The following is a 25,064-nucleotide window of genomic DNA, read 5'->3' on the forward strand; positions in this document are numbered from 1 at the left end:
ATAGTTAGCATAATTAGCATTTTAGGTAATGTGTTTTTCTGAGTCAGTTGATGATGCTGATCGCTATGCTAGCACTTTTAGCCACATTAGCATAGCTAACATAGTTAGCATAATTAGCATTTTAGGAAATGTGTTTTTTTGAGTCAGTTGATGATGCTAATCGCAATGCTAGCTCATTTAGGCACATTAGCATAGCTAGCATAGTTAGCATAATTAGCATTTTAGGAAATGTGTTTTTCTGAGAGAGTTGATTATGCTGATCGCTATGCTAGGACTTTTAGTCACATTAGCATAGTTAGCATAGTTAGCATTATGAGCAAATCCAGCCTTGATTAGCTTTTAATTTGTGGGCGGTGAGGGCGGAGAGGGCCGCGGTAGTGCGTAGAGTTGGGCGTGGAAGGCGGGTTGCGTCTGCGGGCCATACAACGCCGCTTGCGGCTTTAATTTTTCTTCTACTTTCTTTCTTCCACTTTGAGCTCGAATTTGACCCCCGCCACATACCCGAAAACTCACCAAAATTGGCACAGACCTAGGATAAATTGAAAATGAATTTTCGGCAAAGAGAACGTCACCCCCCCCACGATGATGACATCACAGCGAGCGTTCCCGTCAAAAAAATGAATGGGCCGAAAATCGCTTATGGGGCCAAAAAAAAATATTTCGGAATACAGTTACGAAACCAAAACACGCGTGTTGGAGATATCCCCAAGAAGTTTTGAAATCATTATGGGATGGCCACACGACCTACGGCTTGGCAGCCATTTTGTGGCGAACTCTGAGAAATGGCGATTTTTGTGTTTTTTGACAATATGGTAAAACAACACTTTTGTTTAAGCGATTTTCACGAAATTGCATACACATGCCACAAACACGATTCTACAACTACCAAAGAAGTTTTGTTGACCTTTGACCTTGGCAAGGGGCGGCCATCTTGAATTTTCAAAAAAAAGCACCTTTAGTAACGGATACAAACGAAAACTCGTCCTAGGGATTTTTATCGATCTTTTTGAAACTTCTCGGGCATCAATGGCAAGCTACTGTGGACAAAATGTTGGAATTAGAAGTTGTAGAATTTGAAACGCGTGCGCGTGGCGAATTCGCAACCGTCGCCATTTTAGCTAGCTCGCACATATTTTATCGGAATAGCCTGAAACTGAAATATGCGATACCCTGGCCCACACTGAACAAAACGATGTCACATACGACAAAATCGATACAGGAATGTGGCCGTGGTAAACAAAAAACCGTCGCAAAAAAAAGTGCTGACTCGGCAAAAAAAAAAATTTTCGGATTTTATTTTTAGGAATCGGCTAACGAAACCCAGATAACTTTGTCGGGTATATCCAAAGAAAGTTTTGAAATCATTACGTGATGGCGACACGACCTACGGTTTGGCGGCCATTTTGTGCCAAAATCTGCCATTTTGAGTTTTTCGCGTTTTTACACAATATGGAAAAATGAACTTTTTTTCGAGCGATTTTCACGAAATTTGACTCGCATGTCCCTAGCGTAAGTCTACAATCACCTTTGGAGTTTCGTCGACCCTTGACCTCGGGAAAAGGCGGCCATCTTGAATTTTCTATAAAAAACACATTAACCACCAGATTCAAACGTAAACTTGTCGTTGGAATTTTCTTCGATCGTCTCAAAACTTTTTGGGCATCAATGGCAAGCTACTGTGTAAAAAATGTTGGAATTAGAAATTGTAGATTTTGAACGGCGTGCGCGTGGCAAGCTAGCAAAGTGGCGCACTGTTATAACTCCCATGCATTTCAATACAATACAGTGAAAATTGAATGCATGCATTAATGCCTGAAACTGAATACATTGAAAAACACTGGATATGGACATATAAGGAATGTGGGCGTGGTAAGCATAAAACCACTGTTGCTAAGGACGACAAAAATTTTACTTTTACCGATTTGTCCGAAACTGACGTCAATCTGTTCGTCCTCCCGAGGGGACCAAAACATAAAATGGTTGCTATGGAGATAAAATCAACAGAAAAGCCGCCATTTTGGAAAAAGTGGGCTTTTTAGCAACTTATGACATATAACTCTCACCAATGGAGGAATGTGTTTTTCTGAGTCAGTTGATGATGCTGATCGCTAGCAATTTTAGCCACATTAGCATAGCTAGCATAGTTAGCATAATTAGCATTTTAGGAAATGTGTTTTTTTGAGTCAGTTGATGATGCTGATCGCTATGCTAGCACTTTTAGCTATGTTAGCATAGCTAGCATAGTTAGCATAATTAGCATTTTAGGTAATGTGTTTTTCTGAGTCAGTTGAAGATGCTGATTGCTATGCTAGCACTTTTAGCCACATTAGCATAGTTAGCATAGTTAGCATAATTAGCATTTTAGGTAATGTGTTTTTCTGAGTCAGTTGATGATGCTGATCGCTATGCTAGCACTTTTAGCCACATTAGCATAGCTAGCATAGTTAGCATAATTAGCATTTTAGGAAATGTGTTTTTTTAAGTCAGTTGATGATGCTAATCGCAATGCTAGCTCATTTAGGCACATTAGCATAGTTAGCATAGTTAGCATTATGAGCAAATCCAGCCTTGATTAGCTTTTAATTTGTGGGCGGTGAGGGCGGAGAGGGCCGCGGTAGTGCGTAGAGTTGGGCGTGGAAGGCGGGTTGCGTCTGCGGGCCATACAACGCCGCTTGCGGCTTTAATTGTATTTGTAATTGTCTTTCATACATTGTCAAGTTGTTTTGTTTTTATGATGCGTTGGCCATATCAAAATTGAAATCCTGATGTCAGTGTGTCTTCATCAGGGTAAATAAAGGTTCAATAAAATATATAAAGAAACAATAACTCACTTTATGATAAATTAGCTTAAGAGGCTCAGCTTACTTAAAACAGCTGAATTAAAAAATGGAAAACAGAAAGAAAATCCCAGCATGAGCTGCCAAAGCACAAAGTCAAGCATTAGATTAGAAAATGAACAATGATCAAAACTGCTTTAAATGTTACAAAAATCCTAAATATTATGTTTAGATCGGGCAACTTGTCAAGTATAAGTAGCTTTTAAGAATAAATAAAAAAATAAAAAAATGATATGCCGTATAAATGTATAAAATCCCCCAAAAAGTAAGAACATTTGGAATCTTTTCTCTTAAGTGTAAACAGTTGAAAATATTAAAAAACTAAGAAGACAAATAAGATAAATCTGTTATGTTTTTGAAATGTCCTTTATCTTTCTATGAAAGAGTGCTTACATTATTAAAGAGCACAACAAGCTTAAAGCTTTCCCATAATTATTGTAATTATCCTGAAAATGCTCAGAAGAATCACAAATTCATGCAGTGTTCACACTGAACACTGTGTTTTTTTAGCACGATTCTGCATTTTTTTATTTTATGGAAAATATGTTCCAGAAGGTTTCATAGATGCACATTTAGGTGGTTTTTTGGGCTCTTTGGACGCTGAAGCATTTTTGAAACGGCCACCAGCATTTGCTTTTTCTCAAAATACAAAATCACATCCCGTGGAGTTTTTGCTCTGAGTAAACCTGTTCGATGTGAAAGACTGATTCTGCCGCCGTTGTGGTGTGAAGTTGGAATTCTTCTGTAGGTCATTTGAGATCCGGCGTGATAGGTGCTTCCCTTGAAGTGCCTGAATGTGACAGGGTGTGTCAGACACAAAGCACTGTGGGAGAGCACTGCTAAGAAAAAGGCCTCAAATGTGAAACAAGGCGTGTTTGTCCAACAATGACTCAAAGAAAGGAAGTGTTTCTATTAATATCCTAGTTTTTTTCAATTGATTATAGGAATCAACAGACCTTTTCCTGTAAACCTGTGTCTGCACGAGTCAAAAATTTGTGAAAATTGCACACAAAAAAAGACACACACACACATCCCAGATGGAATAAAGCAATAAACTCAGTTTAAGGATTAGTTCTGCTTTTCTTTAATGAGTTTAACACAGATGAGAGCAGGAGTGCAACTCCACAACAGAGTGGCCATAGACACTGACCCACATAGCAGGAGACTGCAGCTGTGACCCAATAAGTGACATCAGGAGCGGATTAAAAGTGTGTAAGCGAGTGGATGTCCTGCTTTTGAACACCCACCCGGCTGGAGGGATGTAACAACAGCCGCTGGGACGATGAGAAGGACTCAACTGTCCACATTCTGAGGGATTCAATCAAATCAAAGGGGAAAAAAGATGAAGAACAATGGTTCCCACGCCCGAGACTAACTAAATTTGAGTGATAATCATATATTCATCTTGATTTTGTTAAAAGGGAAGGGTGAGGCTGTCCGGTCTAGCAGAGATCTGTGGTGCAGCAGGTTGTGAAGTAGTCCTCTGCGCATAAAATCTCACAGGTACGAGAAAACACATCACCTGTGAAGAAAAACAGAGACATCTGTGTTATTATACCTCTTTTCCATCCTGAGTGTTGGACAACAACCTTTAAAAAATGCACACGTTCTACGCACCCTTCTGGTAGGTCCTGCAGTATCCTGAAAGAAGGGGGCAGTCGGTCTCCGTCTTACAGGTTTTGTCGTTCTCTCCATCACAGGTGTAGCATTTGAGAGTGAACACTGTCCACCACACAAAAACACCATCAAACCAAAAACAAGGCATCACGTGTGTATTTTTGGGTCAAGTGCAAGGCGACAAAATAACACAACTATTTTGTGTGAAAGCATATCAAGGAGTTTTTCCTCACCTTGAGCGCTGCACAGCAGCAGGAGCAGCACAGAGAACAGCAGGACCTTCATGATGGCAGGTGTGTGGACAGGTCTCCAGCTCTGTCACTTAAATACTGCCAGGGCATGACGTGGCAAACTGCAACACTTCCTTGTAGGAGACATGCTGGTAATTGCTGTGCCCTTCTTTCAGCTACAGAGGAATTTAACCCCCTCCTGCTCACATTTACCGATGCTGGTAAGCAGCGGCACATTTCAAAGGCAAGTCAGAAGCCAAGTAGTCCAGGCTATGTGGGTTTAAATACAAAATGTTATCAAAGAAATTAGACATTATCAGAAAATGATAGAGAAAACATGAGGTTTATTTTTCTTTTCTGCTTCTTATGATGACTTGGTTGCCGGGAAAGCTGTCTGTTGTCACTTTATTATGACAAGGTAACTGGACAGTCTGCATTCATGTGAATTCCTTTTGATTATTTCTATGTGACAACCAGATTAGCAGACATTCAAAGTTGTCAACAGAGCACGGCATGCAAAGCTGTGTGCTAAACGATGAACGGTACATAATCAGGTTTGTGCAGATTCTTCGGGATATTTTTTAGTAAGTGGTGTTATTAACCCTTGTGCTATCTTAGATGACCCCCCCCTTACATTGACGTGTTCTCCCTACCATGACAAAGGTGGATAAAGGTGGAAAGATTTCATGTAATCCATGGACACCAGTGAAGATGACAAATCATTGAAGAAAAAAGGTTCAGAGCACTGTCTAGTGGGTCTAGATGACCCAACTCCCAATGTTAAAGTGCCTAGGATAGAACAAGGGTTAAAGGCCAATGGGAATTGAACACAAAAAACCCTTCAGGCTCATAGTTTCTTCTTATGTTGTGATGTTTAAATGCAAGCAAATTGTGCCTATTGTAGAAGGAGCACTGCATATCCTTATCTGGAAACATAAGTGCAACTCAACATAAAGTGCTATAAATTGTAATGCAATTTTTAGTTTTTACGGGCAGCTTTGAACATTTTTTGTTATTTTATTCATCGCTCTGGTTAAAACTCTGTCACCTTTTTTTTGTGACCGACAGCATAATGGAAACTCAGTTTAAGTGCAGCTTATGATTTTCTCCTGCTCACTATTGTCAGGATGACGCCAGAGTTGAGAAAATATGATGAATCCCAGATTGGCGCTTTTAAACTCTGCCCTGAAAGATTTCTAAGTGCGTCCATCAGAACTACAGTTGTAAATGTGCCTGAATTGAAGGGAAACTGACTTACAAAGTCAGCTTTGACGATGTGACCTGGACTTTGTGGGAAAAGAGGGTTTTTGGTTTCTGATTGGTGTGTACAGATATACAGAGGTGCTTTCCACAGACACTAGTGGCTCACTTATTGTGTGCTTGAAAAGCTTTTTTTGTATCTCTCTAAAATAGGATCATCTGCAAATAATCTGTACATATTTTTTATGCTTGATATGTATATGCTATGAAGATTTCTGAAACAGTGTTCTATTTTTTCTGATAGATTTATATTAAATCATAGTCAGGATTTTTCTAATGAATATAATCTGCACATATTTTAAAAAACTGATCTTCATTTTCTATGTTGATTTCTAAAGTGGAGTTCTGTCTATTTTTGCAAAATTAAGTAATTCATCTTTGTCGTGTGACTTATTGATACTCAAGGATTCTTAATTCTGTCTGATAAAAGTTATGAGCCGGATAATGATAAATCATGTCATGAAAACGGTTACGGTAGAACAGGGGTGGCATAATATAAGTTTGCGTCATTCCACTCCCTTTCAGGCAATGTTTGATTTAATTTTTAAATATCCTAAGTTTGATACGTCTTTGTACTACTATACGTAAAACTGCTGATTGTATTGTTTTGTGCATCATTCTTATTTGATTGCTTGAAAAAAACCATTTCAAATAAAAAATAAATCTTAGGAATGCAAATAAAGGTTTATTTGGGATATAATAATGTGCATAGAAGAGTCTTTTGGTGGTTTGGCTCTGGGCAGATGACGCCTTCATCTTGGTGGGATAACCCCAGACCACAGATGGATAAACCTTGGAGCTCAGACGCTGATGGAGGTTGAGGCCAGTCCGACATAACATTGATCCAGGTGGAGAATGATGCGGAGGAGGGCCAGCGAAACCTTGTAGAATGTAGAGGGATAAACATCTGTGAACCTCATAAGCAGAAGAATGGTTGTGTTTGGCTGAGAAAAGAAGGCGAGGAATTTTGCTGTTGGTTTAGCGTGAAGGCTTAACCGATGAGTGCTGCAAGAACCCAGCTTATCTTAAAGTGAGGGAGATCTTCCTTATTGAAATTGCGCCAAAGCTTCACTTGCTTTGGATAAAAATAAAAACAAAGAAGTCCTAATATTGATGAAAAATTAAGATATAAATGAGATAAATTAAAATGTTGTGTTGTTACAGGGAATGCAGGAAAAAAGAGGCAAAGTGGAGAGAGGAACACAATTTAATTCAACAAAATGCACCAAACACAACAACATAGGCTTTTAGCAAGGCCAATAAGTTCAAAGAACCAAACAGAAAAACATCACTGAAACACAGATACAGGGGGCTATTCCAGAAAGCAGGTTATACTAGCTCCCACGGTAAGTTTGAGGCTAAGGAAGCGGATAACCTCAGCTTTCGGTTCCAGAAATGGAGGTATGTTTCAGGGTATGTCAAGTTGCCATAGCAACTCATGCTCTGAACATAACCTGGTCTGGAGCAGGTTTAGTTGAAGGTTAGTTTGTTTTCAGAGAGGTGAAGCAGCATGGCGTGTCCATTTGAAGATGATTTAGTGGATGAAGAAGCTCAGATAATACTTTTTCCACAGTGAGAGGGTGATAAAACACTTCTATATTTTTTCTTTCTTTTTATTGTTATAAAACTGAGTATATCTGCCGGCTCAAACTTAGGCATGAGAGTTCAAGAAGTACAATAAATTAAGATGGAAAAACATTTAATTGAATTGGAGTAATATGACATTTAGTTAGATAAATAAGTAAATTTGAGTTGTAAAAAAATATTGAGTTGGATAGACGTAAGAAATTAGGTTGAATACATTTAACTCAATTATTTGTTACCAATTAAAGTACTTCATTTAAGTTATATAACTTATATATATTTATATATATATATTATTTATACATATATAAGGTAAAGACAGGTAAAGGGGCGGGGCCTTCCAGGAGCCACAGCCAACCTCACAAAAAAAACAAGAAGTGAGAACAAAAAACAAAAGGAAACTGACAGACAGTGTCACATGTTCTCAATAACCTAGCCTTTGGAACATTTTTAAATGCTGTAAGAAATATTTAAACAGAATATTTTCTCAAGTCCAAACAATCCAGTACCACTCCATGTTGGAGTATAACCGATATTGATCTCGTGTAAACTGAGATTGGTGTAGCCAACAGATCCTAAATGGAATTTTCCGTTAATTTCAAACAAACATTACACATTTAAATAAAACCTACATATTTATAGTCTGTGTTTGTTTTTAGTGGAGCTATCATTTTCTTTTTTTGTTTTCTAGTAAACAAAAATGTGTCAAATAAAATTAGCATGAGGATCAGAAATTTCTAAAGTTAAGCTACAAAATGCTGGTGTGGCAGAAGCTTTGCTCAGTGAACTGATGTCAGTTGAGAAATTAAAAAAAAAAAAGTCCCGCCCCTTTAACTGTCTCCACCAATCATTCTTGGAGGCTTAGTCACACGTCATCGGTCTGACCAATCAGAAGTGGTTAAAGTCTTCACTTCCTTGTTCTGATTCTGCTCACAAAGTCTCTCAGTTCTAACAAAAATACCAGCTAAAGCTCGTCTTTAGTGGTGTAGCTTTCCGCGGGATCCGGTATCAGACCGTGGAACATGTGAACAAAACAATGAAGGTCAGAGAAGAGAGTCTGTTTGCGTTCAGCGGCTGTTTGCACTACATCTCCCATGATGCATTGGGTTAAAGTGACAGCGTCTCAGCGCACGATGAGTCTTTCTAGTTAAACGTCTTGAAACCACAACAAACAAACATCAAACAGTTTTTAAATCTTCTAACTTGATTTTTATTACATCTTTTAGAAAAAAAACAGCTGCAACTTCCAGCTGTTTCTGCCACAATTATTACAAAAATGCATGTGAGATTGTGGAGGGGCTGTAGATCAATACAGACTATGAGTTTCTCCTTTTTTTAAATTTTTTGATGCTGGTGGACCGCGGGATTTTTGTCAAGGTTAAAGTGTGCTGTGGCTCAAAAAAGGGTGAAAAACACTGAACTAGAGTAGGTACATTTGTGAGCATGATCTAGATTAGAAATCAGTTTTTGTTGTTGAGGTTTGAAGCAGGACGGTGAATCCCAGCAGGGGTTTTTCTGCATGTGTTCCATTCACATAGGTTTTCTCCTCTTCCTCTTCCTCTTCCTCCCTTTTCTCTACTTTCCTCCCATCATGTAAAATCCTACCTGTTCTGACAACATTTTCAGGTGTGCTGTTTCTTTTTTTTTAACAGTGTTAATAAACGGAACAATTTGTGATGCAAGTTTTATTTTTTCCGTGTGCATTCTTGGTGAATGCGACGTGCTGAAAGGGCAAGTTTTTGTGTTGCTTGCGGTAAGACCTGAATAACCAGAAATAGGTTTGTGTGTGTGTGTCATCCAAAAGGTTTCAGAAATACGCAAATGGTGGCAATACAAACCTATGACATCTTCTTATCTGCTTTTGAAATTATATCCCTGACCAGCAATAGAACAACACCTTTTGTTCCTGTTTTATCTATGTGTTAGTCAATGATAAACATCAGCATTTGTCCATATCTGAACTACTTTTCTATCTACAAGTGAGGCTTGTTTTTACATCAACAAAATGATCAAAGCAAAGTCTTGGTTGCGAAAACAAGTTTCTTTCATTTTCGATTGTTTTAGCATCTGCAGAATGAAAGGATCACTTATCCGATTTGATGAATTGGAGGATTTCAGACGATGAATACATCTGAGAAAAAGACTGAAAAAGAGGTCTGTGGATGAAGTGAAGGCTGACATAAAGACGGTTGGTGAGGACATGGTTAGATGGTGGCCATTGACTCGCTATGGCAACCCCTAAAGCGAGCAGCTAAAGGCAAAGAAAAATAAGGATGATAAATGTGAGGTGAGGTCAGAAAAATAAAATGTGAGTTTGACTTTGTGGTACTTATTTTTTTCTTAACGTACTAACAGAGGAGGATTAGTAGCTGAAAGCATCACAACTTCCTTCCATGCAAAAGGGAAACAACCTTTACATTTTTTACATTTCTGTGCACTTTATTTAATTAAAGTAATTCTTTCTGGTTTAAAGCTTTGATTTTCATTTCTGTTTGAAGTTAAGGTTGCACTTCAGTTAAACGAACCCTTACTTAGTAAAGGCGGCAGCTTCTGCAGTTCTTTTTTAACTCCTACCTTCTTCACATTTAAGGTCACAGTTTCAGTTGATCTTCCCAAAATAGAGCCTTGGCAACTTTTTGTTTCCTGCTTCAATATTTTCGTTTTTCGTTTTTGTAATGTTAAGTTTTGTCAAGTTTACATTCAGTTTTGTCTTTTTATGTCATTTATCACACGGTATGTATATGATTAATATTATCTTTTTGCCAAGTCTGCCTATTATCCCAACCATCACTTCCATCAACACATTTCAGGTCAAGATTATCCACTAACGTGTGTGTCCAAACTAAAGGCTTTGTTTCTGACTCATCATTGTTTGTGTTAAGTGACATTTACTAAGAAAACACTCCAAAGTTTTTTCAAACCTCTGTGAAATGTACAGCTGTATAAACCCAGCAGAGCATTCAGTCCTGTTGGTATTTTCTTGAAAAAGGCACGTCGGATGACATGTGGCATTCTTTATCACGTGTGTTGCCTCAGGCAGCATCATTTGACCTGATTAGTCAAAGGTTATTTCATAAACCAAATAAATTTCAATGCAAAAATAAATAATTGAAATAGGTTCCTTCTGAGTTTGATGGAACAGTAATTTCTTGTTGCACCAGTTACATATTTTTCAGACTATGAGTCGCACTCCTGGCTAAACTATACAAAAACCTGCGACTTGTACTCTGAAAAATATGGCGACCGTTTTTAGGGATTTTCTTTGGTAGAGTGTGTGTTTCAGACTGAGGGTTATCACAATATTGACAAATGAAAGTGTTATAAGTTCACTTGCTTTTTAAAACTAAAGAAGAGCAGGTTTCTTTTTGCTTCTTTTGTGGTCAGTCGGCAACAACAGTCAGAGTCACGTGGGAAAAACATTTGATCAACAAGCTGTCGCACAAAAATTTTGATGAGTCAAAACTGGTTTTATGCGCAATCACTTTACCATCACTGGAGGAGATAAAAGCATACAAAGGCAGTGACAAAAGACAGGATCCTGAGTTTCTTTCATGTTTCTGAAACAATTCATTCTGTAAAAAAGGGGAAAGACTTCTATCACAATAGCAGTTTACATGGAAGTATCCGCATACTCTAGAAATCTTGGGCAAAACTTGCTCCAAAAGCCAAGTCTAGAAAAAAACCTCAATAAACCTAAAGATGTTAAATTAAAGCCATTTACTTATGTTTCATATTACAAATAATAATTGTTAAGTGTCATGGTTGAATGTTAAAGTTGTTTTCCTCGTGACGTGGCTCCTTTTCTGCTCTGCATCAGAGAAATGTGCTTTATCTCTCTGAACTGAGAAAAACTTTTCACTTGATCTCAGAGAGCTACTTCTTTTTGGTGTTGAGTCACTTCAGTATTTTGAGTGTCAAAAAAATACACTGCTCAAAATAATAAAGGTAACCCTAAAAGAAGATCCTAGATATGAACAAATAAAACATTCTCATTAAGTTCTTTGTCTTGACGTAGTTGAATATGCTGACATCAAGATCCCACAAAAAATATTAATCGAAATTCAATGTATGAATCCATGGAGGTCTGGATTTAGAGTCATATCCATAAATCAAAATGGAAAAACAGGTTGATCCAACTTTGATTTAATGTCCCTTAAACAAGTCCAAATGAGTCACAGTAGAGTGTGGCCTCCAAGTGCTTGTGTGACCTCCCTACAATTATTGAGGAAGCTCCTGATGAGGTGGACGATTATATCCTGAGGCAGGGGTGGCGAACAAGTTTGATACCAAGAGCCGAAGTTTTTAACTGTGAGAGTCAAAAAGCAACACCACACACTGACCTGCCAAGACGCACACACACAAACACGCAATTAAAGCCGTATTATTTTCCATAACATACTCCTCTCCCTACAACAGAACAGCAAGTATTGTATTTGTGTTTATTTCAAGGAAAGTGTCCACCCTCAACACACACATCAAATGCAGCTTAGCCAGAGTTAACACAGCGACTACCCTGGAGGTCAGATACCCCCTCCACACACAGGCACCTCTCTCTCATCTCATACACACACACTCTCTCTCTCTATCTCATTTTTTTCTCTGCCTCTCTCTGACACACCACTACTCAGTGACGTGCAGTGAGGTTGATGGCTGGTGAGGCACTGACTCCTCTGAAGTCTGATTTACGATTGTAAAAACTGAATATTTCAACGTTAATCCAACAATATTTAACTGGTAATTCTTTGTATGTCAACATTCCTCTTTCAATGACCCTTACACCAACAAATACACCAACATCTGGACAGAGCATCCTTCTGGTGTCTGAGTGATTCATACTCACAATAAAAACATTAAATACATTACATTTCAGATGTATGCAGCATAAATTTAATTTTGACCTTCATTAGAAAAAAAAATACTTTAATAACTTTTTTTTTTTATTTAAAAACTAATGGTTGACTTTTGCATGAAAAACTGATAATTTATGGAAAATTAAAATATTCACACAGAGTCAGGTGTGTTTTCCAAACTACATCTCTGATTTCTTACCTTGCTGCAGTGATGGGATGATGATCTCAGTGGAATTTCTGGCATCTCTTGTTTCAAGTAATCCTCTGCAGATCAGGTTTATATTCAGTTGCAGCCTCTCTGATCTGTTCCTTTACGTGAGTGTCGGTCAGAACGGACCGATACCTTGATTTCACGTGTTTCAAGGTAATAAACAGGGACTGCCAGACATATATTGTGGAGAACATCGACACCAGCTTGAGAGCAGCTCTTTTCCGTTCTCCTAGGGAACATCTCAGGTTCCACACAGAGGAGCTGGAGGAAGTGGGTGGGGGGAGAGGGAAGTCTGGACATCTTTGCTTAGACTGCTGCCCCCACAACCCAGATAAGTGGAAGAAGACGGATGGATGAATAATTTAACTTTACTTTTGTTTACCACCACTTTGGATAGGTTTTCCAAAAGTTACCATTACTTAAATACATTGACAAAATATAGAAAGATACAAATAGAACAGATACCATTTAAATACTGTTACTCAACAGCTTATTTAGTGACACTGATTTACTTAAAAATATGGTTTTTATTAGGCTTAAGCAGTTTAAAGAATTTACACCAGCCTTTCACAGCGGATGCTGTCCAATCTTTGACATGTAAACATTGCCATCTGCCTTCTAGAGCAACGCTGCATTTTTACTTTCAATTTTTGAAGAGTCCAAAGAAATTGCAGCTTTGTCTCTAACCCTGTTTGCCACTCAATGGTGCCAAAATGCACTTCTTTTAAGGTATTTTTCTTGAAGACATTTAAATGTACAAATAACTTTTAAACCTGAAACGTCAAAAAGAACAAGACTGCATTATAGCTGTTGGTTGGGGTGTCCTGTGCAGTGCAGATGAAGGATGGGGAAACCCAAAAGTTTTAATTGAAACTCCAAGGAGTTGAACTGAAACAATCTGACCAAACAGACAACAGTAAATCTTCCTGTGATTGGAGCTCAGAATGAAACCATTTCAAATTTTCTGGTGCAAATAGGATTAAAGTACAGGAAAAATGAGTTAAGCTTGACATAAAAAAAAAGAAAACTTTGCTGAGATGTGTAAAGCTGCTGGCGGCTGGAAGGTGACAACTGAGGGTAAGTAGAGGGTAAATGCAGAGTCAGAGTGAACATCACCAAAGCTGCCAGAGTGTGGCGACAGAGATTTATGAAAGCAGAGTGAAAAAGTCCAGAAGAGGCATGGCAACAAAAGGTCAGTCAGACATAGTAGTTGTGATTTGACTATAAAAAGGGGGAATGAAAAAAAGGGGAGATCCATTGATAAATGATATTAAAGACATATAAGATGTAGTGGCTTTTTCCATTTACTTTCAAGTGGTGCATCATTCAACCATTGTAAGTAGTGTCGGGGTTACCTGGTGTTCATTCTAGACGTGATCTTGTCCTTCAGGTCATTTGCTGCCTCGCTCAGCATATCTGTAATTATTGGGGCATTGCTGTTATGTGCTGTAATTGCTGTTATGTGCCGTCTCTTTCTCCCATATACTTTTGGGAGTGTGGCATGCCTCCTCTTTGACCTGGTGTTCTGGCTCTCCCGAGGTGTAGCAATTGTGTTGTACTGTTTCAATCTCAAGTTGATGGGAGTTGCCGTTTGTGGATGTCAGAACACTGAAAACAGCTGAGCCAATGGCTTGTGAGGCCTTGATTATGGGTTTCAAAGCATCCATTTGCTCCATTTGCATTTTCTCCATGTAACCTCTCTGAGTAGGATTCCTTGAGTAGTAGCAGAACCTTGCTGTCACATCTAGTCCATGTATGTCTTGCTATGGTAACCCATTTTCCACAACACCTAATGCAGTCCTTTTTAGGTCGGGTGATGTCATGACGTGTTGCGTGACACAATGCTATTGTTAAGTGCTCACCATTTTTATGGTAATTCCCTCATTTCCATATATTATATATATATATATATATATATATATATATAAATATAAAAATTTGTCAAATAATGTCTACTTAATTGCTTGAAAAAGAGTAGGTGGAAGCGCACTTATAAGATCCAAAAGCTATTATGATTATGGTTTTGAAGGTTCTGTTGAAGGTTATTTATTGATAAAATTCATTTCTAAACAAACTGCAGTGTCTCAGTTAAAGTTTTCATCATGTCTTTGTGCAGATACAGTAGGTGTGCAATAATGTCAACAGCTGGTTGTCAACAAAAATAGTGGCCTGTAAACTTTTCAAGTTCACAGGGTTTGAATAAATACACCAAGGGGTCTTATTCACAATGAGGTGTAGGTTAGAGTTTAATTTCTTTGTTTGAGACAAAAGTGACTCGACGTCCGTGTGTGTTAAAAGACCCCTGCTCAGGAAATGTCTGCAAACTTAAACAGGAAGTGATTTACCTTTTGCTTTACTGTCTTTGAAGTGTACCTTTCTTGCTTCCAAAACAGCTATGTATTTAAAAAATGTAAAATTACCCTGTAATATGCATTCTGTCCAAGTTGCATATAAAAAAGAGCAGAAATTTTGCAAAAATGGCAAAATAAGGAAGAAGGAAAAGATTAATTTGAAGAACAAAACCAGAGCGGTAGTCTTGTGGTTTTGCCCATAATGCTCAAGAAGTTAAATCGGTCTCACCATGATGCTGCTAACACTTTTCATGACTCCAGCGATGTATTGCAGAGCGCTTCTCTTTCTTCTAGCCTTGTGCTTCTACAGCGTGTCTTCAAATGGTAAGTCATGTTATCAGTGAAGCGTATGAAGTACTATTTTTACAGGTTTACTCAAATGAATTAGTGTATTTTTTGTATTGATTGGTGCAGATATTCTTGTAATTGATCTAAGAGAATTTCTGGGTTTGAATATAATCCATAAAAAACAGCAAATGTGATTGTTTTTCATTGGTAATTTTATATTTTACACGTTCCGCGGGTGGTTTTATCACCCCAGCTCGCGTCCTCTGCCAGAAGCCTGGGAGCTTGAGGCTTCTCTGGTAGAGAATTTAAAAAATTTGAGCAATTACGTGGTTATGGTGAAAATATTTATTTAAAACTAACAAATAATGTACTTATCAAACTAAAAGGTTAAACTCAATGCTTCAATACGCTTCAAGCATTTTAATGGTACAATTATAAATGTACTTGCCTGAAATAACTTTTTAAATGTAGATATATTCCTTTATAGGCGATATTAAAGTGGTTCTGCAAACTAAATTGATAAGAATTAAAATTCACAGCTTTACATGGCAGCTGAAATTATCTCCTGAATCACTTTTCCACCTTAGAGTCCATTTAGGCGTCAGAACGACACACAGCTCCGCCATTTGAGTTTCTTTCACTTCCCGTGATCACTAAATACAAAAAAAAAACTAAAGAAGAAAAATGGAACAAAAATGACTTAAAAAACATCCATGAAGTTTTAGTTTCTTTATACGGCACCTTTCCAGTCCCATTAAACAGTCTCGCTGTTGTGCTTAGCAAAGACTAAAAATAAAATTGACATCAAGTTTGTATTAACTTTCATATAACGCAATAGTGTTTGAACCAAAAAGAAATCTATGGACAAATATACGTTTTTCTGAGAACTTTAGGTCTGACACGTGGAAAATATTTTTCACTTTAAAATGAACAATAAACCAGTGTTTTGCCTTTTAAACATCTTTGGCATTAATATTGAGAAAGGATGCGTATAGAAATAATAAAAAAGTATAAAAAATACAGTCTGATGACAAAAATACTTTTCCTGTATGTTTTGTGAAACGAGCGTCTTATGTGAACATGTGCTATGAAATAGTACAATGCATGAAAAGATTTATTTATTAACGTTCCTATATTTCAACAAGCCAAAACTAGAAATTAAATGATGTCATTTATAAAAAGTCGATGTGGTCAGCACATATTTACCTGCGACCAAGTGCAAAAACTATTTGAAATTCATTTTGGCCACACGTAAACCACGTGCAGCTAAAATACACATTACTGTATCGCCCAGACGTATTTTAACCGTAACCCTACTCCTGCCCTGATAGTCACGTCCTTTATCAAATTATAATCATGGAATCAAGATATTTATCTTCTAGGGATCTTTGCAAATTTCTAGAGACATTTCAGAGACATTTCCTTTTCAGAGGAAGAATTTAATGAAAGGTTTAAACAAAATTGGAGTAAAATAAAAGGTTGTGCCACATTTATCAAAAACACCATTTTGAAGAAAATAAAATGAAGCACAGATGATGAAACAAATTAAATCTGTATCATGTGTCTTCTGTTTAAGATGCAGGAACCTGTAAAGAGTCTTCTAATGGAAAATCTTGTGCAACGACAAAACTCAACTCTCAGATTGGATCCTCTGCATTTCTGCCTTGCAACTTTAAAATAACAACGTTGAGTAAAGTCAGATGGATCTACAATGGAGAAAGGGACCTGGTGTTACTTTCTTCCAATGGACAAATCAAGTTTTGGGACCCCAGAAATGGCAGATTGAGAGTCTATCCCATCCAGACCTCACTTGGTAACTTCTCTATTAGCATCAGTGAGCTGGAAAACACTGATCTGGGGTGTTACAGCTGCATGCTGGAGTCTGAATGTCATCAAGTAGAGCTGATGAGCGAAAAAAGTAAGTGGAAATTTGGTTTCTACATTTTACAGGTGCAAAAGCATTAGCACTTTTCCTTTCCGTGGTCGCAAACCTCAAAGGACACACGTAAGATTTACTTTCCTGCTAGCTACACTTTAGAAAACATAATCTACTGTGCAGGTACAACACTGGACCTGAATCTACTTGTGTACATCTGCATCGGTGTGGCTATCGTCTTTCTGCTGACTTTCATTGGCTCCTGCATCTACTTCATGTGTGAGTTTGTGACTAAATTTAGCCCACACAGTTTCTTGTTTGTTTTTTTTTTATTTCATTATTTTTTTATAATAGACTTCGGGTTCAGTAATGTGAAACTTTGTCTATTTTTATGTTAGGCGCCTGGAAGAAAAAGAGTGGAAAAATACCAATCAGTTCTACTACTGGTGTGGCTGAAGGTATGCTGGCTCCTCGTAGCATCATCTTACCAGTTCATTTAAGTTAGTTTGGGACATATAGAATGATGAAGCGGCTGATGGTTCAGACATATTTGTAGACATGCATCTACAAAAAGATGCATATAAAACCACATTTACAGTTTAGTATTGACTCAAAGGTAGCAGACACCTTTGAAGTACATTGATATGTCCTAAAGTAGACATTCTGTGTAAACCACAGGAAATCTGATGAAACCATTTTTTTATTATGTTCTGTGTGCTTTCTTTTCTTGTAGGTGTGGAGAGTAGCAGTGGTGTTTATGGTACGCCCATTCATCTTCCCCCTTTATTTTTTGTGTTGTTTTTCTGATTGTAGCGCTTAGTAATTTATTCTTATCTTCAAAAGACCTACTGCCATGAAAACAGTGTTTTGTGTTGGTGTGTTTAACATGTTCACGTGGCATTTTTCTGATGATGGAGGACATTTATAGGGAAAAATAAGCTCAATATTGCATTTCTGGGCATTTTGTTATTCAAGTCCTTGTGAATCAGGGGCAGACGAAAAAGGGAGTTGGAAAAAAATCTTATTTGAGATGTAGAAAATAAACTGGAAAAGCTCCCTGCTCTGCTCCATTCTGATCAACCACTTGCAGACAAAAAGATTCATGTACGTCTTTGTTTACCTCATCGGACCTTGTATCTGGCCCCAAACTGTACAGCTGTATGGATCTAATTTTGCTCCCCATTTTTGTTGCACCCGTAATGTTCTGACGGGGGTGTGAGGGGCCGCAAGCTAGCAGGAGAGTGCACAAGAACAAGCAGGGGAAGCAGGGGCAGGGTTGTTCTGCGCAATCAGTGCTGCCCACAACCTAGAGGTGAATTTCTAATAAACTCCTGTCACTCTGCAGAAACCATGTCCAACAAAACAACACCAATTTTGGCTGAAAACGGCATAATCAGGACCACTGGGAACACTTTTAAAATTGAATAAAAGACAATTGGAGTGGGACTTTTAAAAAGATCTAGCAGTTTCCTGCCAATTTATTTAACGTGTTTTAATTACATTTTGTTTTTAATCACTAGAAAATGACGACCAAGCTCCAGTCGGTGCTGATTCAGCGAAAGACAGCAGCACTTCTGCAGGAGAGCTACAGCATCCAAGTGGAGCTGAAGTTCCCGAAAGTTCTTCCCATATCTATCCAAACCTTGAAGAATTTAGGTTTCAGAGAGCTGAAAGTCAGAAGACAAAACACATATTTCACATAGGTACCTCTAAGTTGCTTGAGTATTTGGTACAGTGTGGTAACTTTTGAAATCCTAACACAACAAACTATGTGCCTCCTAGAACTCTTCACCAAATTGCGCCAAGCGAGTCTCCGTCGCCACGTTTATGGTAAAATAAAAACGTCTGTTTTGCATCCTTCTGGTTCTGTCAGATGGGTTACTGTCCTGTTTTCTTGAACAGCCAACCAGTATGAGATCAGCAAGCAGCAAGCCATGGCTACCCATGTGGAGACCCAGCAAGGTATTGCACTGCATTTATATTACATCACAAATGTTAGTTCTGTAAAACAAAAAACAAAAAAATGTTTTCCAGAGGGGATTGAAAGGGGATAAAACAAAGACACCAAGTGCGATTTTTTGTGACATTGTCTAGAAATATGTATAAAACTTCCCTTTGACTTATTTTTTCCCTGTCAGATGGAGAATACAGAAATCCCATCTACAACAGAAGCACAGAGCAGCTCAGCCGAGTGTAGAGCACCAAGGGACAGAGCTGACCTGTCATCTGATGGAAACAACTGGCTGTGACTGTTGTTGTTTTGTAAGCAGATTTCACTGTTTTCCCTGGATAAAGCATGAAATTCTATGGCTTCTGTTTGAAACAACTTTTTTGTTATTTTGTCTTTTGCTCCAAGAATAAAAGTTTGTGCTGTGCAAACTGCTGTGCAAAGCATCTCTGTGTTGGTATCGCCCTCCTCTGGATGCAGTGACAAGGTCTCTAAGCATTAAATCATACAGTGAAATAAAACACTGCAGATTGAAGATATTCGTTGTTGCCTTTTAATCATCCGGATAATTTGTCCCTTCAATGTACAGCCGCTGGCAAGCTAGATGGTGTTTTGAGGAAAGCCCGGTCTCATGTGGAGAGTTGGCATCCATCCCACTTTGGACGGAGCCGCTCTTCTTTCTAGGAACATTTCTGCTAGCCTTTGTCGTGCAACCTGACAACCCAGAGACAGGACCGGGGCACAAAGCAGCAGTTTACAAGTCTCCTCTGAGCCTGCTTTAGCGCTGGTGCAATCCCAGTGCAGGGAAAGTCGAGCAGTTCCTATAGCTTTAGCTTATGTGCTGAAAGGCAAGTAAAAGGTAGACACAAAAACCTAAAGGAATAGCTACTAGTACTCACAATAACAACAAGCAGAATTATGATGTCATTAAATATGGTTCGTTAAACATTTGATCCATTTCCTTTGAGTGCCTCTAAGTCAATGAGTTAATTATATATATATATATATATATATATATATATATATATATATATATATATATATATATATATATATATATATAAGTTAGCTTATCTTCTATCCACTCTTCTTTAATGGCTGTTCGAAGTTGCTGGATATTGGCAGGAACTGGAACACGCTGTCGTATTCGCCGATCCAGAGCATCCCAAACATGCTCAATGGGTGACATGTCCGGTGAGTATGCTGGCCATGCAAGAACTGGGATGTTTTCAGCTTCCAAGAATTGTGTTCAGATCCTTGCAGCATGGGGCCGTGCATTATCATGGTGCAACATGAGATGATGTTGTTGGATGTACGGCACAACAATGGGCCCCAGGATCTCGTCACGGTATCTCTGTGCATTCAAAATGCCATCAATGAAATGCAACTGTGTTCTTCGCCTATAACATATGCCTGCCCATACCATGATCCCACCACCACCATGGGCTACTCGATCCACAACATTGACATCAGAAAACTGCTCACCCACATGACGCCACACACGCTGTCTGCCATCTGCCCTGAACAGTGTAAACCGGGATTCATCCGTGAAGAGAACAACTCTCCAACGTGCCAGACGCCATTGCATGTGAGCATTTGCCCACTCAAGTCTGTTACGACGATGAACTGGAGTGAGGTCGAGACCTCGATGAGGACGACGAGCATGCAGATGAGCTTCCTTGAGACGGTTTCTGACAGTTTGTGCAGAAATTCTGTGGTTATGCAAACCGATTGTTTCAGCAGCTGTCCGTGTCGCTGGTCTCAGACGATCTTGGAGGTGGACATGCTGGATGTGGAGGTCTTGGGCTGGTGTGTTTACACGTGGTCTGCGATTGTGAGGCCGGTTGGATGTGCTGCCAAATTCTCGGAAACGCCTTTGGAGACGGCTTATGGTAGAGAAATGGACATTCAATTCCCTAGCAACAGCTCTGGTGTACATTCCTGCTATCAGCATGCCAATTGCACGCTCCCTCAAAACTTGCGACATCTGTGGCATTGTGCTGTGTGATACAACTGAAGATTTCAGAGTGGCCTTTTCTTGTGGACGGTCTAAGGCACACCTGTGCAATAATTATGCTGTCTAATCAGCATCTTGATATTGCACATCTGCGAGGTGGGATGGATTGTCTTGGCAAAGGAGAAGTGCTCACTATCACAGATTTAGACAGATTTGTGAACAATATTTCAGAGAACTGGTTATTTTGTGTATGTGGAAAATGTTTCTGACAAGACCACACAATGTAGAGGACTCAGATGCAGAGTTTCAAAGAGTTATTTAATCCTGAGTTCAGAGTTTGGCTTAACTTGGCACGTGACATCAAATGACAAACAGGGACCAAACAGAGGGAAACGCCAACAATAAAAACATATGAGGAGGGCAAGAACAGGTGGGAACGATCAAGGATGATTAGGTAGACACAGCTGTGGGGAAAACAGACATTGACAGGAAAAGGGGAATGGAACTTTCAAAACAAAACAGGAAGTGACACATGAGGACACAAATGACAGACAGGAACTTGACGAAACATGACAGTACCCCCTCCCTAAGGACCGACACAAGACGGTCCAGGAGCCCCGGACTTGAAGAAGTCCGTCAGGAGAGACCTGTCCTCAATGAAACGCTCCGGAATCCACTGGCGATCCTCCAGACCGTAGCCCAGCCAGTCCACCAGGAACTGCCGACCACCACCCCGTTTTCTGACGGCCAGGATCTTCCGCACGGTGTACACCGGACCACCTCCCACCATCCCTGGTGGAGGCGGGGGCTCCGAGGGAGGCACCAGAGGACTGTCCACCACCGGCTTCACCTTGCTGACATGGAACGTTGGATGTGTCCGGAGAGACCGGGGCAGACGAAGGCGAACTGCCGCCGGGTTGATGATCTTCGTGATGGGAAATGGTCCCACAAACCGGGGAGCCAGTTTCCTACATGGGACGTGCAGGTTGAGATCCCTGGTCGAGAGCCAAACCTTCTGACCGGGTCGGTGGACGGGAGCGGGACACCTCCTGCGGTCCGCCGCTTTCTTGACCCAATCCTGTTGTCGAGCCAGAACCTGTCGAGCGGCCGCCCAGATGTGACGGCACCAACGGACCAGGGCGTGAGCAGACGGGACGGCGACCTCAGCTTCCTCATCAGCGAACAGAGGAGGTTCGTAGCGAAAAGCCCGTGGCCGAGGTAGGTAGAGTGTTGTGGGCGAACTCTACCCACACCAGGAGTCTGCTCCATGTCGAGGGGTTCTGGGAGATCAAGCACCGGAGGCCGGTTTCCAGCTGTTGATTGAGGCGTTCAGTCTGACCGTTGGATTCTGGGTGATGTCTCGAGGACAGGCTGTCCTTGGCGCCTATGAGCCGACAGTATTCCTTCCAGAACCGGGACATGAACTGCGGTCCCCGGTCTGACACAATATCCCTTGGAAACCCATGGTATCGCACAATCTGGTGCATGATGATCTCAGCCGTGTCCTTGGCTGATGGCAGTCTTGGCAGGGCGATGAACCTGACCATCTTAGAAAACCTGTCCACGACCGTTAAGACGGCGGTGTGGCCCCGTGAGACAGGAAGCCCAGTGACGAAGTCCATCGAGATGTCAGCCCATGGTCTGGAAGGGATGAGTTAGAGGCTGAAGGAGTCCCATGCGACGGCCAGTGGAAGAATTGCTCCGGGCACAGACTGAACATGCGGCAACGTACTCCCGGACCTCTGGCCCCATGCTTGGCCACCAGAACCTCCGGGAGATGGCGTGCATTGTCCGCCGAACTCCCGGATGACAGGAAAGCAGTGAGGCGTGGGACCAGTGAATCACCCTTGAGCGTAGTGACAGAGGAACGAACAGGCGGTTCCTCGGGCATCCACTGGGCGTCTGCACCCCACTGTTAGCCTGCTTTCCCTCGGATAGTATTTGCCAGCACACCGCCCCAACCACACAGGACAGTGGAAGGATAGACTCAGGTGTTTTGGCAACGGGCGCGGGGTCGAATCGACGGGACAAGGCATCCGGCTTGATGTTCTTGGACCCCGGCCTGTAAGAGAAAACAAAAGAAAAACGGTAAAAAAACAGTCGCCAACGGGCCTGGCGAGAATTAAGTCTTTTGGCGTTTCGGATGTACTCCAGGTTTTTGTGGTCCGTCCAGACCACAAATGGGTATTCGGACCCCTCTAACCAGTGCCTCCACTCTTCCAGAGCCACCTTAACCGCCAGCAGCTCTCGGTTGCCGGTGTCGTAGTTGCGTTCGGCAGCGCAGAGGCGCGTGGACAGGAACGCACAGGAGTGCAACTTCCCATCCTGCTCCGACCGCTGGGACAGGACGGCCCCGACCCCCTCATTGGAGGCATCCACCTCCACAATGAACTGGCGGCGCGGGTCAGGCAGAGTGAGCAGCGGAGCTGACGTGAAGCGGCGTTTCAGTGTCCGGAAGGCGGCTTCGGCTGCAAGCGTCCACTGGTACTGCACACGAGGAGAGGTGAGTGCATGGAGAGGCGCAGCTATGGAGCTGAAGCCCCGTATAAAGGTATAAAGCGTCTGTAAAAATTAGCAAACCCCAGAAACTGCTGGAGTTTCTTGCGGCTGTCTGGTGACGGCCAGTCCATCACCGCGCTGACCTTGGCCGGGTCCATCTCAACCCTCCCTGCGGACACTATAAATCCCAGAAAGGCGACGGTTGAGACGTAGAACTCTTTTTTTTCCGCCTTGACATACAGGTGATTGTCTAGAAGGCGCTCAAGAACCTCAGAGACATGGGAGACATGAGTGTCCAGGTCAGGGGAGTATATGAGACTGTCGTCCAAATACACGTAGACAAAGTGGTCCAGAAAGTCCCTGAGGACATCGTTGATCATGGCCTGGAACACAGCGGGAGCATTGGTTAGTCCAAAGGGCATCACCAGATACTCATAATGGCCGCTGGGTGTGTTGAACCCCGTCTTCCACTCGTCCCCCTCCCTGATCCTGACCATATGGTAAGCGTTTCGTAGGTTGAGTTTTGTGAAGACTTTGGCCTGCTGGAGCTGGTCAAAAACAGAGGACATGAGTGGGAATGGGTATCGGTTTTTAATGGTAATGTCATTGAGGGCGCTGTAGGCAATGCAGGGCCTGAGGGTCCCGTCCTTCTTCCCAACGAAGAAAAACCCAGCCCCGGCGACGAAAGCAGGACGGACGGGAAATGGATTATTGTTCACAGGAGTTCGTTTACCTGCTGACCCAGAGCTCCGGTGTTCATCACAGTCCGAACCCCATCCCAGGATTTTCCCTGATGACCAGTCCACCTGGGGTCCGTGCTGACACAGCCAGGGATAGCCCAGGACCAAGTTCCTAGAGGAGCCCTTAAATAGGTAGAATGGCATGGTTTCTGAATGGTCATGTATGGACACTTGAAGCGGTTCCGTGGCGTGAGTAATATGAAAAAGACCCCTCCCATGAAGACCACAAACCTGGACAGGACTGTCCAGGGGGCGAGGCTCCAGACCTAGGTCTTCTGCCAGCATCCAGTCCATTAAGCTGACATCAGCCCCTGAGTCAATGAGAGCTGAGAGGGCCGTGGTGACGCCATGGTGTGTTACCTCTAGGGGAGTGAGGCTCCGTGTGCGTCTGTCCTCGGTTGCGATGTGACTCACCCTCGCAGACTTCTTCATTGGACAAGAAGGAATCAGATGACCGAGCTCTCCACAGTAGAAACACCGCCCCTCCCGCTGGCGTCGCTGGCGTTCCTCCGCTGAGAGCCGTGCTTGGTTCACCTGCATGGGTTCCTCCTCCCGTCACCTAGGGGGAGTGCGAGGCGGTTCGGCAGGAACCTGGCGGAAAACCCGCCTCTCCATAGTCTCTGTCCCGCTAGACGGCCCTTCCCCCGTGGGACCGCGGCTGCGCCGGAAGGCCAGTCCATGGATCCGATTGTCCGTGCGAACGGCGAGAGCTATGAGAGAGTCCAGACCTGGAGGCAAATCCAGGGGTATGAGCTGCTCCTGGATGTGCGGCGCCAACCCCTTCAGGAAGACGTCATACAGCGCCACCGAGTTCCA

At 41.3% G+C, this 25,064-nt stretch overlaps 2 protein-coding genes across 2 annotated transcripts; one reads left to right on the plus strand and one right to left on the minus strand.

Moving 5' to 3' along the window:
• Nucleotides 1-3,897: 3,897 nt before the first annotated feature.
• Nucleotides 3,898-4,845, minus strand: LOC144996818 (uncharacterized). Its single transcript, XM_078956513.1, has 3 exons — nucleotides 4,688-4,845; nucleotides 4,455-4,559; nucleotides 3,898-4,359 (listed from the first exon to the last, which is right to left on the minus strand). Exons 1-3 carry the CDS (start codon nucleotides 4,737-4,739, stop codon nucleotides 4,280-4,282), a joined length of 237 nt encoding a protein of 78 aa, XP_078812639.1. The 5' UTR covers nucleotides 4,740-4,845; the 3' UTR covers nucleotides 3,898-4,279.
• A 10,242-nt stretch (nucleotides 4,846-15,087) lies between these two features.
• Nucleotides 15,088-19,485, plus strand: LOC105357314 (uncharacterized). Its single transcript, XM_011492230.4, has 9 exons — nucleotides 15,088-15,264; nucleotides 16,805-17,146; nucleotides 17,288-17,383; nucleotides 17,503-17,562; nucleotides 17,838-17,864; nucleotides 18,625-18,807; nucleotides 18,887-18,934; nucleotides 19,007-19,066; nucleotides 19,243-19,485. Exons 1-9 carry the CDS (start codon nucleotides 15,171-15,173, stop codon nucleotides 19,299-19,301), a joined length of 969 nt encoding a protein of 322 aa, XP_011490532.2. The 5' UTR covers nucleotides 15,088-15,170; the 3' UTR covers nucleotides 19,302-19,485.
• Nucleotides 19,486-25,064: the final 5,579 nt, after the last annotated feature.

The sequence above is a fragment of the Oryzias latipes genome, chromosome 13 (genome assembly GCF_053564925.1).
Source record: "Oryzias latipes strain Hd-rR chromosome 13, Olatipes_Hd-rR_3.1".
NCBI lineage: Eukaryota > Metazoa > Chordata > Actinopteri > Beloniformes > Adrianichthyidae > Oryzias > Oryzias latipes.